The following is a 14,670-nucleotide window of genomic DNA, read 5'->3' as shown; positions in this document are numbered from 1 at the left end:
CTTTCATTTTTTGTCTTTATCTGGAGTGGTATTCCAGTATTTTCAATTTTCTCAAAAATGTACATTTGGGTGTCAATCAATTGATGTCTAAATCATGACAAAAGAAAAAAAAATCCACCGATACCTGAATACAAAGAAAAGAAAACAAACTGAAGACTGAGTGTTAAATACTGAAGCCTAAGGAATATTAATGATCAATTTCATCAGAGTACTTAGTTCTATCTGATGTTTTCTTGTTAAGCATTTGTTTATTGCAATTTTCTGCTTGCTGAATGTAGATCTAAGAGTGCAGAGACTCTGTCTACTATTCCAGGTTATCTACATCCATGGCACTAGATACTTATAGAAGTTGGTTAACTGTGGCCGGGCACAGGGGCTCACTCCTATAATCCCAGCACTTTGGGAGGCCGAGGCGGGTGGATCCCTAAGTCAGGAGCTCAAGACCAGCCTGGACAAGATGATAAAACCCCGTCTCTATCAAAAATACAAAAAAATTAGCTGGGTGTGGTGGCGGCACCAGTAATCCCAGCTACTCAGAAGGCTGAGCCCAAGAATTGCTTGAACCCAGGAGGCAGAGGTTTCAGTGAACCGAGATCGCACCACTGCACTCCAGCCTGGGCAACAGAGTGAGACTCCATCTCAAAAAAAAAAAAAGAAAAAAAAAGAAGTTGGCTAATTGTGTTTAATGAGAAGGCAGGGGAGGGAGAAAAAGGTGGAAGAGACAAGAAAAGAGGGAAAAAGGAAATGGAGAAAAAGGGGAAAGAAAAGGAACAAAAACCAAATGTGCATTAAGCACCTTCCTAATTGTATCTGGAGCTGTATATTGTTTTTACATTCATTCATAAATTCATCCAACAATCCTATGAAGTGTATATTATTAATTAGATTTTACCGATGAAGACATTGCAGTTTAGCGGGTGAAAATCCACCTAAAGGCAATTAAACCCAGGATAATGTGACTCCAATTCCCACAATTTTTTCCACCCTACATCACTGTTAGAAAGATAGCCTTTGAACAATACTGAGAGAAAGGGACCAAAGGAAATGGAAAAAACAGGTTTCAACTGGTAGAATGAATAAAATCATGGTATTGCATAAGATGGCAGAAAGGAGAATTGTTAAAAGGAAGTATTATGAGTATCAAAAGCTGTTATTTTCCATAACAGCAAATTTAAACATATATATATATATTATTTTAGTAATGAATAATCTTAAGATATAATTGTACTTAGGGATTTTTTTCTTTCATTCAAATTAAACTATAAAAGTAACATTAAAATAATGGGATTATGTACTATTTTTTATAAAAATTGCATCATGTAAAAATTTAAACACAAACTTTAATAATGTATGAGAAAGGAAAAAAGCAGACTTCTAATAAACTAGTAACACTAAAAATATTTGAAAAATTAGCTGATCAACTCTAATAACGTCATAAAAGGGCTATTATAAAGGTAATGCATAAGTTGTAAGTTAATTACATGACAGTTTTTTAAAAAATGTTTTCCAATCTATTGTGGCTAAAAGACAACAATATTTCAAGTACAGAGAAGAGTAGATTACAAACATGCTTACCTACCATCTAAAAATTAATAGTTTGCATTTTTAAAAGGAAGGATTTATGCTTAATGAAAAAATAACATCAAGAACAGGGAAAAAAGACCAGCAAAAAAGTAAGCACACACATTAACTTATTATTGTTTCTGTGATGTTTCATCAAATAATCAAATATTAGACAATACTAGTTTACTAAGTGACAAGCACTGTTCTGCATGCTTTAAATGTATAAACTTAACTATTCCTGCAACAAACCCAAGAGTGGGTAACACAGTAATCTCATTTTACACACTGGGAAATGGGGACAGAAAAAGTCCCATAACTTGGCTTATACCCTGCACTTACTTAAGTGGTGAGGCAAAGACTCAAACCAAAGAAGTCTGGCTCTATAGCTGGGGCTCTCCCTAGAGCAAAGATTCTATCACAACCACTCATTAGTCATTATCTCTGTAACTACTCCAGATTTTTTCACCCTGTTAGAATACCATTGCCACAATTACTTATTAATAAAGTGGGAAATACTTGATGAAAACAATTTTAACATTTAAACCATTTTAAAAATTGAGTTACATCAATTTTAACCTGCTTTTGAAATTCTGTACCTATTCATTTCATCTATAAACATTTACTGAGTGTATATATAGGTACTGCTAAACACAAGTTTAAAAAATGTTTTAATGTATAAATACATACAAGTCAAAATTCAGCCAACTTTCAATTAACTGTTAAATCAATTACTTGTGCTTCATGTCTCCGACCAAATCCTGTAACAGCTTCTAAATCTCTTTGGCCCACCTTTCCCACAAAACCCCATTACATAATAATCCTGTGGTAAGTAATCATTATGCACTGTTGACTCCCAAGTGACTGAATAAATAAATCTGAGGAATTCTTTTTATTTGCATTAATCATAGTAGATATTTAATTCTTACCTAACTTTATCTTCTCTCTCCTTTTATTATATCCTTCTAGGGCTAGTTCACCCCTGGCCAGTTAGTTTATGCTAAGAAATTAAGAAATTCATAATTTAAAAGATAAATTTGAAATATATATATATAGTTTTTCCAAAACCAAATGGAAAATCTTATTTTTATTTACTTCATTTTGGCCTATATATCAACTTCACATGAATATGAACACAGATAACAGTTAAAATATAAGCTAAAAAACACTTTGAAAGTTTAAGCATTGTTTTTTCTCTCCTGATACTGAAGATACTGTGGCCTAATGAAAAAGAGTGTTTCTGGCATCACCCATTGGCTAACGTGATATGAAATGACTTCATTTATATGAGCCAAAGAAAAATGGCTATTGATGAATGGAATCTTGACCTGAATCATTTGGAAAATGATTATAATCATAATCACCTCCTAGCTTACCTGTTTTATAAGTTAGAAATTTATATATCAAATTTATATACAGTATAACATACAACTGTAAATATACTTTAGGTGTCAGAGCCATAGAAGAATTTAATAATAGTAATGGTTTATTAAGACACTGAAGTTCAGCATGGTAAAATTCATGCCACAGAAAAGCTGGAAGCAAAAATTTACTAATCTACAAAACTGAAATATTAATGTTATAATTAATATCTATAACTGACATTGTTCTCAGGTTCAGAAACTTTTCAACTATTTTGACAGTAAAATCTAAACCTATATAAGCTGAACAAAACCTAAAATATATCTTACACATAAACTACACACAATAGTATTACAAGGATTTTCACTGAAGATGTTTTTACAACAAAAAATTGAAAACCATGTAAAAATGTCACTCCCTCACTCAGAACACTCAATGATTTCTAATTTCTCTATGAATTAGCACTGAAGTCCTACATGGGTCTGTATGACTTTATGATCTAACTGCCCATTACTTCTCAGACCCTATCTCCTATTACTTTATCTCTCTTCAGCTACACTCGCTTCCTTTTGGTTCCTCCTTTCATCTGCTCTTCCCACTGCCTGAAATATTCTCACCCCAAGCAGTCTCATTTGCTCTCTCAGTTCTTCCAGATTCTGCACAAATGCCACTTTATCAAGGAATCCTTCCTTAACCACACCATGTATAAAAATAACTCCCAGCACTCATTGCCTTATTGCCCCCAATCTTGCTGTTTTTCAAAAGAATTTACCACCATGTGACATACTATGTATTTATTTGTTTGTTTATTCACTGTCCCCTCCAATTAGAGTAAAAGGCCCATAACAGTGAAAACAAATTCTATTTTGTTCACTACTGTATCCCCAAAACCTAAAATGATATCTGACACCTGACATTCAATAAATATTTGCTTTTTGAATGGATAAATGAAAAAAACTGAAGTAACTGTACATTCACTATTATAAAATGATACCTAAGATGCATTAAGTAAAAAAGCAAGATACAGAACACTACTGTTGTATGCTGTAACACTTGTGTAAAAAGAACAGGAGGCATATCATTTACACTTGTGTTTTTACTTGCATACAACACTTCTGGAAGATTACCTCTAAGGAAGAGAACTGGGACACCAAGAAAGGACACTTAGACCCATGTAAATGTGCATGTACTACCTATCCAAAGAAATTAAGGTTTTTCCTTTACGAATAAGAGATATGTAAAATAATCCTACAGAAAATCTACAATTCATACTTAAGAACTCATTGAATATCAATTAATTTACCTGTAAACTAAGGTACATTTTTAGAAAAACTGAAATAGAAGCTGATATTTTTCTACAGGATTTTATAATATACAAAATATGTTTATACACATTATCTCATTTCATTGTCACAGAAATCCTGTAAGGCAAAAGAGGTATATATTCATTTCCTCCCTCTACGGAAAAGAAAACTCAGAAAGGTTAAGGGATCTTAACCATGTCTGGCTAATCTTTGTATTTTTAGTAGAGACAGGGTTTCGCCATGTTGGTCAGGCTGGTCTCGAACTCCTGACCTCAAGTGATCCACGGGCTTCAGCCTCCCAAAGTGCTAGGATTACAGGCGCAAACCACCACGCCTGGCCTGACAATTTTTAGCCAACAAATTAAATGTGTTGTTGGTTGCAAATGTAACAAAATAGGATTTTACTGATACTGCTGCTCGATTAAACAAAACTAAGTAACGTGCAGAGAAGAAAAATCTATGTTGTGTGTTGGTCTAGCAAAAGGGCTTAAACAAAATGTGCAATTTCAGAAACAAAGGCAATTATCATACAGACTAGCTAATTACATTTATAAAGTAGAAATTCATTTTATGGTGCCATAAATTCTAGACATATCTGACATATAAGGGAGATTCTTTCAACAAAAATTATTATATGTTTCGTCCAAAGCATATATTGTCATAAAGTTAAATAACCAGATTATTCTGAAGTAAAAACAAAGTCCAATTATTTAATTCAGCATATACTAATTGAATATTTATTATGTTCTTACAACTAGATAACTAAAAAAAGAATGAAGAACATGTCTCTTAATAAATAAATAAATATAATGAGAAAGCAGCTGATGTTTACTTGGAGATTAGAAAATTTTGATATTCTCATCACTGTGAGTCAACAGAGTTCACCCTCCTAATTTGCTCCAGAAGGCAGATTCTTCTACCCCAAAGAGCTAGAATTGAACTATTATATAAAATAATCCTTAAATTCAAGAACACATAAGCAATTCAAAATTCTTCAGAATTATTAGACATTTAATCTGTCATTATCCCAATTCAATAAGAAAGAATTTATCTTCTAACTAAGCATTTCCCAAAGTATGCTCCATTATACTATGGTCCTCCCAGGAGGCTCACTGAAAGGGAATTGGGACAATATTTTCAGAAACACTGCATCCCATATACTATTTCCCCCTTGGACATTTAATATTAAAGGCTTAGAAAGTTCCTGCAGTCAATATTACTGTTTCTTTTGGCTTCACCCAACATGACTCAAATTCTGCAACTCACTTCTCCATGGTACACTTCTTAACAACCCACACACTAATGGGAAATACACAGAGAAAATAAAGATCTAATCTAATGAATCAAATCAATACAACAAAACTCAGACTAGTACTACTGCCAGCCTAGCAAAATAAATATGACTAACATTGCTAGGAAAACCTTCCATAAATTATCATTGTACTTCTCCTTTTGTAATTATAATGGTCTCAAAGATATTACCTCTAAATGCTCTAAAGATGTGTATTCTTATAGCCCGTTTTTTTCCTCTTTAATAAAGTACTGCCAAAGTTCAAATGAATTTATTCCCCTCCGGTAGTCTATAAGCTTGATGGTATAACAGAAAAGACTAATCTTTCCAATGTTATCCTAAGCCTTAGAAACACTCTGTTAAGTTCAGAGAAGTAGAGTGAACCTTTGCAAATAAGGTAAAACTGTGATTTATGGTTTTTAAAGGTTACTCTACTAATAGACCAAAATTATTTTTATTTTATTTTGAGACTGGCTCTCACTCTGTCACCCAGGCTGGAGTGCAGTGGCACAATCGTGGAACACTGCAGTCTCAAACTACACAGCTTAAACAATCCTCCTACCTCAATCTCCTGAGTAGTTAGCGTTACAGGCATGTGCCACCACACCCGACTAGTTTTTATATATTTGTAGAGACAAGGTTTTGCCATGTTGCCCAGGCTGGTCTCAAACTCCTGAACTCAAGCAGTAAACCCACCTCAGCCTCCCAAAATGCTGCCATTACAGGTGTGAGCCACTACATCCAGTCTACCAAAATTATTTTTTAAATAATATTAAGGTTTATAAAATGGCAGGGTTTTATTTCTGGGGTAGACACAAAGTGATTATTATTTATTATATTCCCTTACAGGTGTGCCATTGAAGATGCTTCACTTTTATTTCTGATTCTGCTTACTGTCACTGGCTAGAGGAAATTCCAAAATTTTAAGATTCTATTATCTAACCTATTATGCCATAATCACCTGATTTAACAACCTATCTCCTCAAAGCACTTTTCCTTATACTCCATTCCTCTCTTGATGGCCTCTGTCTTTATTACACAGCTTTAATTCTTTAATCATTATAATCACTTTCTTATATGCATCTTCACTCCTCTTCCCCTCTCTTACTTAATTCATCATACTTATCTAGCATAACCACAGCTTTCCTCATTAGCATAGTTGTGAAGGAAAAAAAAAAAGAAAGAAATTCATTTTTCACAGTTCCGCGAAGTCCAAGATCAAGGTGCTAGCAGACCTGGCATCTGAAAAGAGCCCAATCTCCAATTCCAAGATGGACCACTGAAGACTGCATCCTCCAAAGGAAAAGAATCCTTTGGTTTCACATGGCGGGGGTGGGGAGGCGGGCAAAGAGGTAAAGGGGAGCCAAACTCCCTCTTTTATAAAGACATTAATTACATCCATAAGGATGAAGCCCTCCTGACCTAATCACCTCTCAAAGGTCCCACCTCTTAACACTCTTACAATGGCAATTAAATTTCTACATGAGTTTTGGAGAGAGCAAACGTTTAAACTGTAACAATGAGCTTTAACTCTCATTGACTCATAGAGCTAAAATAAACATCAAGACTAAGACAAAATAAACATCAAACACTAAGAACTTGACTATACAACCCCAACCCTGATTATACATTTGATCATTTGGAACCTTTATAAGAATACCCAATGCATGGCACATTTCAATTGTACGGTTCCTTAAAGCACTCTTCCACAGAAGCATTCACCACCGAAGAGTCGGTATTTTCAGTAACACTGCCATTAAGTAAGATCATGGAGCATAATTCATTGTCTCTCCTGCTCTCAAATAATATTTACACAAATTTTCACAATTTTCCATGATACAATAGTTTAATTTTGAGTTCTTCCAATTCTTCCAATATTCAAATAAGTCTCTTATTGAAATTGTATACCATTTATAACAATGGAATTTATAAAGAGAAAATACCAATAGAACCACTTATGTAAATTCCAGGCTTTTCTTGTAACACTATTCATAAAGCAATGCTTAAACAGTCATTTGGGGACAAAATCATTTAAAGCTTTGATTGTTTTCGTTTCCAAGTAAACTGAAAAGTAATATTCTAATTATTAATTGAAAAATGAATTACACAAAGATTTCACTGATACATGTAGACGTATTCTTAAGTTTTAGGAATTGGGCATTGTAAAGATTTCTAATTGTTCTGAAAAAATGCTGTAAAATCTCATTAACTGGCATTAATTTGTAAGAATACCCTGTCTTATTTGTAAAATATTAATTTACTGCTTTAAACTACATATATTATAGTATTCTTTTACAAAAAAATCCTTAATGACTAAAAGCATTGCTTCAACAAATAGGTAAGATCTAATTTATAATTAGTATTTCAACAATTTAAAATAAATTTGATAAAATGAAATATGCAGCACCATCTTGTAAAAATATATTAAGTATTATCACCATTGAATTAATGGACACGAGAGCAGAACTTGAAGGTGCCGGAAGGCAATTCATTCTCTTAAACTACACTATACACTACCTCAGAAACATTATTTATTCATTAGTTAAACAAAACTTTTCTTCAATGATTATGAAATATTAAACTCCAGATGATCAGAATTTTTTTTTTTTTTTTTGAGATGGAGTCTTGCCCTGTCACCAGGCTGGAGTGCAGTGGCACGATATTGGCTCACTGCAACCGCCACCTCCCAGGTTCAAATGATTCTCCCACCTCAGCCTCCTGAGTAGCTGGGATTACAGGCACACACCATCACACCCAGCTAATTTTTTTTTGGTATTTTAGTAGAGACAGGGTTTCACCATGTTGGCCAGGATGGTCTCGATCTCCTGACCTTGTGATCCACCCACCTCGGCCTCCCAAGGTGCTGGGATTACAGGTGTGAGCCACCGCGCCCAGCCAAGCCTTTAAATAACCAATTCCACAACCTCATGGTAACAGGGAAATATTATAAACCACACTCAGTGAACAAAAGATTTACTAGATAAGATATTCCAAAGCCAAACAAAAGGAAAACATTTCAAAAGTTCCTTTGAAAGAACACATATGCCAGATACTTATCAAGAATCATGAAGCAAGAAAGGGAATTTAATAGGGTCCTTGGTACATGTGCTGAGATCCTTACAGCTAGGACAGTGAAAGAGTGCAAGGATTCATAATTCACAATTCACAAAGTGATGTGTAGATTAATATGGCTCAATATTACTAACAACCACAATAGTTTAATTTTAATATTTAATAGTAATAACCACAATTGTTTAAATACTTCACATTCATTTCTACATTTACCGTATTCTCAGATACAGTCTTTTTTTTTTTTTTTTTTCCTATGGAGACATATGAATCCACTTAATCAAATCATACTATTTAGAACCACATAAAGTAAAAATTACTAAAATATCAGCTATAGCATAACTATAATAGTTCTGTAAGTTACCCACAGGAAATGCCAAGGATGTAGCTCAGACTTTTTTAACCTTGGCACTTTTGACATTTTAGCCTGGATAATTTTGTGCTGGGAGTGTGAAGGGAGGGGCTGTTCTGTGCATTCTAAGAGGTTTACCAGCATCACCAGTCTCTACCCACTAGATCTGGTTATGACAATCACAGTGTCTGGAGATACTACCAAATGTCCCAGGTATGTGTGTGGCGGGGGGTGAGAACCACCAACATACATAGATAGATAGATCAATAGGTAGATAATAGAAAAAGGAAAGATAAAGAAAGAAAGAGGAAGAGAGAGAAAAGAAAGAGGAAGAGAGAAAGAGAAAGGAAAGAAAAAGAAAAAGAAAGGAAGGAAGGAAGGAAGGCAGGAAGGAAAGGGGAGGGGAGGGGAAGGAAGGGAAGGGAAGGGAGGAAGGGGAGGGGAACGGAGGGAAAGGAAGGAAGAAGGAGAAAGGACAGTGGAAAGAGGAAGGAAAGGAAAGGAGAGGAGAGAAAGGAAGAAGAGAGAGGGGAGCAAAGAAGAGAAGAAAGGAGAGGAGAGGAAACGAAAGGAGAGAAGAAGAGAAGAAAGACTTTATACTAGGTATTCTTAAACAGTTAATAAAACTATGAAATAAAGTTGAATTTCAAGTTGGTGAATTTGAATGTATTTATTGTAGTTTAAGGATCACATTTATAAGCAGAAAAAAACTTCTTAAACTAAATCAATATTTTGTATTTTAAAAGCAATAAATACACCAGCAATCTCAGATAAATAAGATTCTACTTTACTTAAGAAGAAAAAAATTAATAAATAGCTTTCTTCTTATTGCTTACTTCTCTCTTAAGAATAAGACCCTACCTTCCTGCTGTCTCCCAGGAATAAAAACAACTGCAGTCTTTCCTTTCAGTTTTGAAGGCAAGAGAAGAACTTTTTCCTCTGACTCTACAGGTGGTTCCTGAAAGTGCTCTCCAGGTGACCTGAGGTGACTGACAAGTCTATTTTGCATTTACAAACAAGTTTAATAGGACCTGCATATTAACAAGAGTAATAATTTGTTATAGCAAATTGGAATAATTTTTGTATTCACTTATTACCTAGACACTACTCTTCCAAGTTTCTCATTGGATTATTCTTTAGCTTACCATAGATGTAACTGATCGTGCATCTTCTTCATAATTTACTACTGGAGGTGGCTCTTTCCCGTCATTTTCTTGCACTTTTTGCTCTAGTAATTCCTTCTGTGCTGAAAACTTTGCTTCAGTGCATCTCAGCTGCTGGACTGACTGTTTCAGCTCTTCAAGTGCCTGTTTTTGGCTTAGCAGAAGCACAATACTAAAAGAGAATAAATTAAATATAAATGATTTCAACTTCATCAAGAAGACATTAAGGAAACCTCATATATGTAAATTATGCTTTTCTTTGATTTCATTTTTATAAGAGCCCTTTAGAATCATAAAAAATATGAAACTAAGCAGATTTTAAGTTATCACAGTATTTATTACATGCTAGCATTAACAAAATATAATGAAGTGTTTGGAGTCAAATCCAAATTCAAGATGCTTTCAAATATATTTTGATCTATGGCATTCATTTTATTTTAGCTAAACTATATACCTCACAGAGTAGACACTTAGGTCCAGAGGTATAGGGCCTAGAATGAATTAAAATAACAGAAGCAGAATCTTAAATTTACTTTAAGTATCAAAGGCAATATAGCTAGGGTCAGATCTGTGCCTAGGGTAAAATAAATAAAATCAAGGTGACAGTCTGGACACGAAGCTTGTGTATATGTTGTGAGGGATGTGTGTCTGGCGGCAAGTGAAACTACTATGACAAGGACTAAGGGCTAAGATGTAACTGGAGGAATGAGTAAAACAAAGGTCTCCAAATCTTTCCAACGTCTCCAATATAAATACAGTAGACTTTCCCATCCCTCCTTTAGAGTACAGGGCCACAGGTTGTCTTACTGTGACTTTTTAACCGTTGGAGGCTGCCTTCAATGGGAATTTCAAACTAATTCACCCACATTGAAGCCACGTGTAAACAGGTACTGGTGGTAGATACTTCTGGAAATAGCCCGCACTATATATTACAATAATTTCCAAAAAGGACTGTGCCATGCACTGCTGAAAGTAAGTTATTAATATGTAAGAGACAATAGATTATAAATTAGAGAAAATGTCAAAATTGGAAAATAACGTCAGAAAATACTATCTTCTTAAATTTAAAGTATAAGTCTCAACATAAACTGAATAAATATTCACAGGCAAAAGTAACCCACACTAAGAGAGATTTATTTATACATATGATGCTGATCGATATTTTGAAAACTAAATTCAAACTTAATTGAGCACAGTGCAACCTCAGTGACTGCTATAAAGAAAGCTGTAATCTCCTTATTGTAACAAGTTTCAGGTGAGTGTCCTAACAAACAGTAGAGAAAAAAGTCTAAGAAAAGTAAAACTAATGAGTAAGAACATTTGTAAGAGACCTAGTAATATCCAGAAGACAGACCTCTCCAGTGGAATTCAATAAATGGTAATCAGCATTTACATCATTATCATTCAACAGTCTGTGATCTGTGTTCTAAATCCACACAGATTTCTTGATAAGTTCATGCTGGTTTATTTATTAGTTAGTATCTTCTTTTTAATAATAAATTGACATTTCTGATTTCTCAGTAATCTCTTGAAAGAAAGTTGATTTTTTAAAAGAATCACTTTTGTGAACATAAATTTCTAAGGACCAGGTCCTGGAAAAGACTGCACCCACCATGTACTTAAAGCTTCCAGAGGGTTTCCTCTTTGTATCTCCTAGCTACCAAGAAAAAAAAAAAAGACTCCAACAATGACAACAATATAAGAAATAATTTAAAACATACAAGGTAAAGTGGAAAAACATATTTTCATGTACATCCGGAATATCAGTCACAAAAAGGTGAATGATTTCAAAAATGTGGGCAAAATCAACAGGGACGTATACTTCAAAATAATAATACTCTAAAGTAATATTGTTACAGTAATTTTACACAAACGAATTTCATAAAGACTACCAGGAAAAATTAAAAAAAATTTAAAAGAAAAATAAACTTTGCAAAGTGAAATCAGAAATGACAAGGCACAAGGCAAGTAAATATTAACTGAACATCTGAATATAATTCAAAAACATTTATTTATGGAAGTAAATAATATACATTTTACTCTCTTAAACCTATGGTCAGCTGAATAATGTCCCCCAAAAGATAACCACATCCTTATGCCCAGAACCTGTAATGTTTGTCAGCTTACGTGGCAAAGAAACTTTTCAGATATGATTAAGTTGAGGATGTTGAGATGTCGGATTATCCTGTATTATTCAGGTGGGCCTAGTGTAATCATAAGAATACTTACAAGAAGGAGGCAAGATGAACAATGTCAGAAAAGGTGATGTGACAATGGAAACGGTGGAAGAAAAGGCAGTGTAACTTGGGACCGAGAGTGATGTAATGAGGACAGCCTCTAAAAACTGGAAAAGGCAAAGGAAGCAAATTCTCCCCTAGAGTGTCTAGAAGAAACCAGCCCTACGAATACCATAGTTTTAGGCCAGTAAAACTGATTTCTGACTGGTGACCCCCAGAACTATAAAAGAATAAATCTGTGTTGTTTTAAGCTACTGTATTTGTAGCAATTTGCTACAGCAGCAAGATGAAAGTAATACAAACCCTGATAGACAACATATCCATTTTATGTTCATTTAAAAGGAAAAGATTAAACCATTATAAAAAGTTAAAATTTTGAAAAAAAGATTTCAAGTCATATATATTCTCAGGTTTAGAGAAACAGCTTAATTTTAACAAGTGACTTCTCATGATGTTTCCAATCTCTATGCTTTACTGTTATTTCACCTTTATTTTACCCTGTATAATAAATGGGATCTTCCAAAATGATTCTAAAACATTTGTATAATTTTTAAAAATCACTAATAACTCATTCTCTAACTACAACAATCCATTTTCTCTAATCCTCACTGGGAACCTGAATAGCCCGATATGATTGGGCTGTGTCCTCACCCAAATCTCAAATTGTAGCCCCCATAATTCCCATGTGTCATGAGAGGGACGTGTTGGGAGGTAATTGAAACATGATGGGGGGTCTTTTCTGTGCTGTTCTTGTGGCAGTACGTGAGTCTCATGAGATCTGGTGGTTTCATAAGGGGGATCCCCTTCACATGCTCTCTCTCTCGCCTGCTGCCATGTAAGACGTGTCTTGCTTCCCCTGCACCTTCCACCATGATTGTGAGGCCTCCCCAGGCATGTGGAACTGTGAGTCAATTAAACCTCTTTCCTTTCCCCTGTACTCTTTCTGGTCCAGCCTGCAGCACCAGCACCATGCTCTTCTATTATTTTTTCAAGTCCCTTGTGGGCAAGCATGTGGTCGTGGAACTCAAGAATGACCTGAGCATCTGTGGAACCCTCCATTCTGTGGATCGGTATCTCAACATCAAACTAACTAATATCAGTGTCATAGACCCTGAGAAATATCCTCACATGTTATCAGTGAAGAACTGCTTCATTCAGGGCTCAGTGGTCCGATACATGCAGTTGCCAGCAGACGAGGTCCACAAACAGTTGCTACAGGGTGCAGCAAGGAAGGAACCCTTGCAGCAGAAACAGTGATGGCTCCTCCTCCTCTTCCCCTTCCTCTTTCATTGGTGACCCCCAAGTCTCAACCTGAACCCCTAATGCCCCATACTTGAAGAGGTTTTGTTTGTTTGTTTACTAATGATCGTTTTGTGGGGTTTTTTAAGGGATGAGTGGATGAGAGGAATAATAAAGAACAGCTATCCTCTGTTGAGAAGGTGAGAAAAAGTAGGCTGGAAAACTTCAAAGCCTTCCAGTCCCCAGCACCTGCCTTTCTTGCTACTTCCCTGGAGATGGTGGAAGAGTTTCCTAGGTCTTTCCAGGGCAGCATGTGATTCATTTGGAGATGGAAGGAATCTGTCCCACATCAGGAATAAAATTTATGATGCAGGGAAAAAAAAAAAAAAACAAAAAAAACCTCTTTCCTTTATAATTTACCCAGTCTTGGGTATGTCTTTATTAGCAGTGTGAAAACAGACTAATACAGCCCCCCACCAGTTTTATTTATTATTTAAATATCTGTTCATGGAGTCCTCCACTGTAAGTAGGAACACTTTCTTTAAAAGACGACTATTCATTGATTTTTATGCTCTTAGAACCATCCAAGATCAAGCTCTTATGACCATAAGGCCTTTTTTTCCTTTCCTTTTGCTTGCCCCACACAGTTGCCTTTAGTCTTGTTGCTGTTAGTCATTCAGCCGCTCACACAAATATGGGGGGAGACTTATGGGGACACTGTCACCTACAATGCTGAACATGCTGTCTGTGGGATGTTTTTGTTCTTATTGTTGTTGTTTCCATGTGGTATCCTCATTACTATGCCTGCTTCTGTGAGACATTTTGGCCAGATTATAAAACTACATCACAAGACCTCCTACTTCTAGGAAGATAGAAGGTACTGACTCTGCAGAAATGAGTTAACATAGATTTAAACATAAAATCTCAAACTATTAAACTTTTAGAAAAAAAATAAAGATGAAAACCTTTGAGATCTAGGACTAATAGAATGTACTGACTCAGCAGAAAAGAGTTAACATAGATGTAAACGTAAAATCTCAAACTATTAAACTTTTAGAAAAAAAAACAAGGGTAGGAAGAACCAATATTGTGA

General features: G+C 34.9%; 2 protein-coding genes across 48 annotated transcripts in view; one reads left to right on the top strand and one right to left on the bottom strand.

Moving 5' to 3' along the window:
- The window catches only part of FER (FER tyrosine kinase), a 439,457-nt gene that overhangs the window by 278,888 nt on the left and 145,899 nt on the right, over positions 1–14,670 (bottom strand). For 30 of the 47 annotated variants that reach the window (XR_010156938.1, XR_010156936.1, XR_010156937.1 and 27 more), the window contains one exon: positions 10,084–10,273. Coding sequence is in view for 19 of the 47 variants with exons in the window: in XM_063810513.1 (XP_063666583.1) it covers positions 10,084–10,273 (190 nt within the window). In the remaining 28 variants the exon portion in view is untranslated. Of the gene's footprint in view, positions 1–9,799; positions 9,970–10,083; positions 10,274–14,670 lie in introns of all 47 variants that reach the window. The other 17 variants (XR_010156953.1, XR_010156948.1, XR_010156958.1 and 14 more) reach the window with 1 other exon arrangement.
- On the top strand, positions 13,303–13,595 carry LOC107974797 (U6 snRNA-associated Sm-like protein LSm2). The gene has a single exon (XM_054685132.2). It carries the CDS (start codon positions 13,308–13,310, stop codon positions 13,593–13,595), a length of 288 nt encoding a protein of 95 aa, XP_054541107.1. The 5' UTR covers positions 13,303–13,307.

The sequence above is a fragment of the Pan troglodytes genome, chromosome 4, assembly GCF_028858775.2.
Source record: "Pan troglodytes isolate AG18354 chromosome 4, NHGRI_mPanTro3-v2.0_pri, whole genome shotgun sequence".
Classification (NCBI taxonomy): Eukaryota; Metazoa; Chordata; class Mammalia; order Primates; family Hominidae; genus Pan; species Pan troglodytes.
This window is presented reverse-complemented; position numbering and strand designations above follow the sequence as displayed.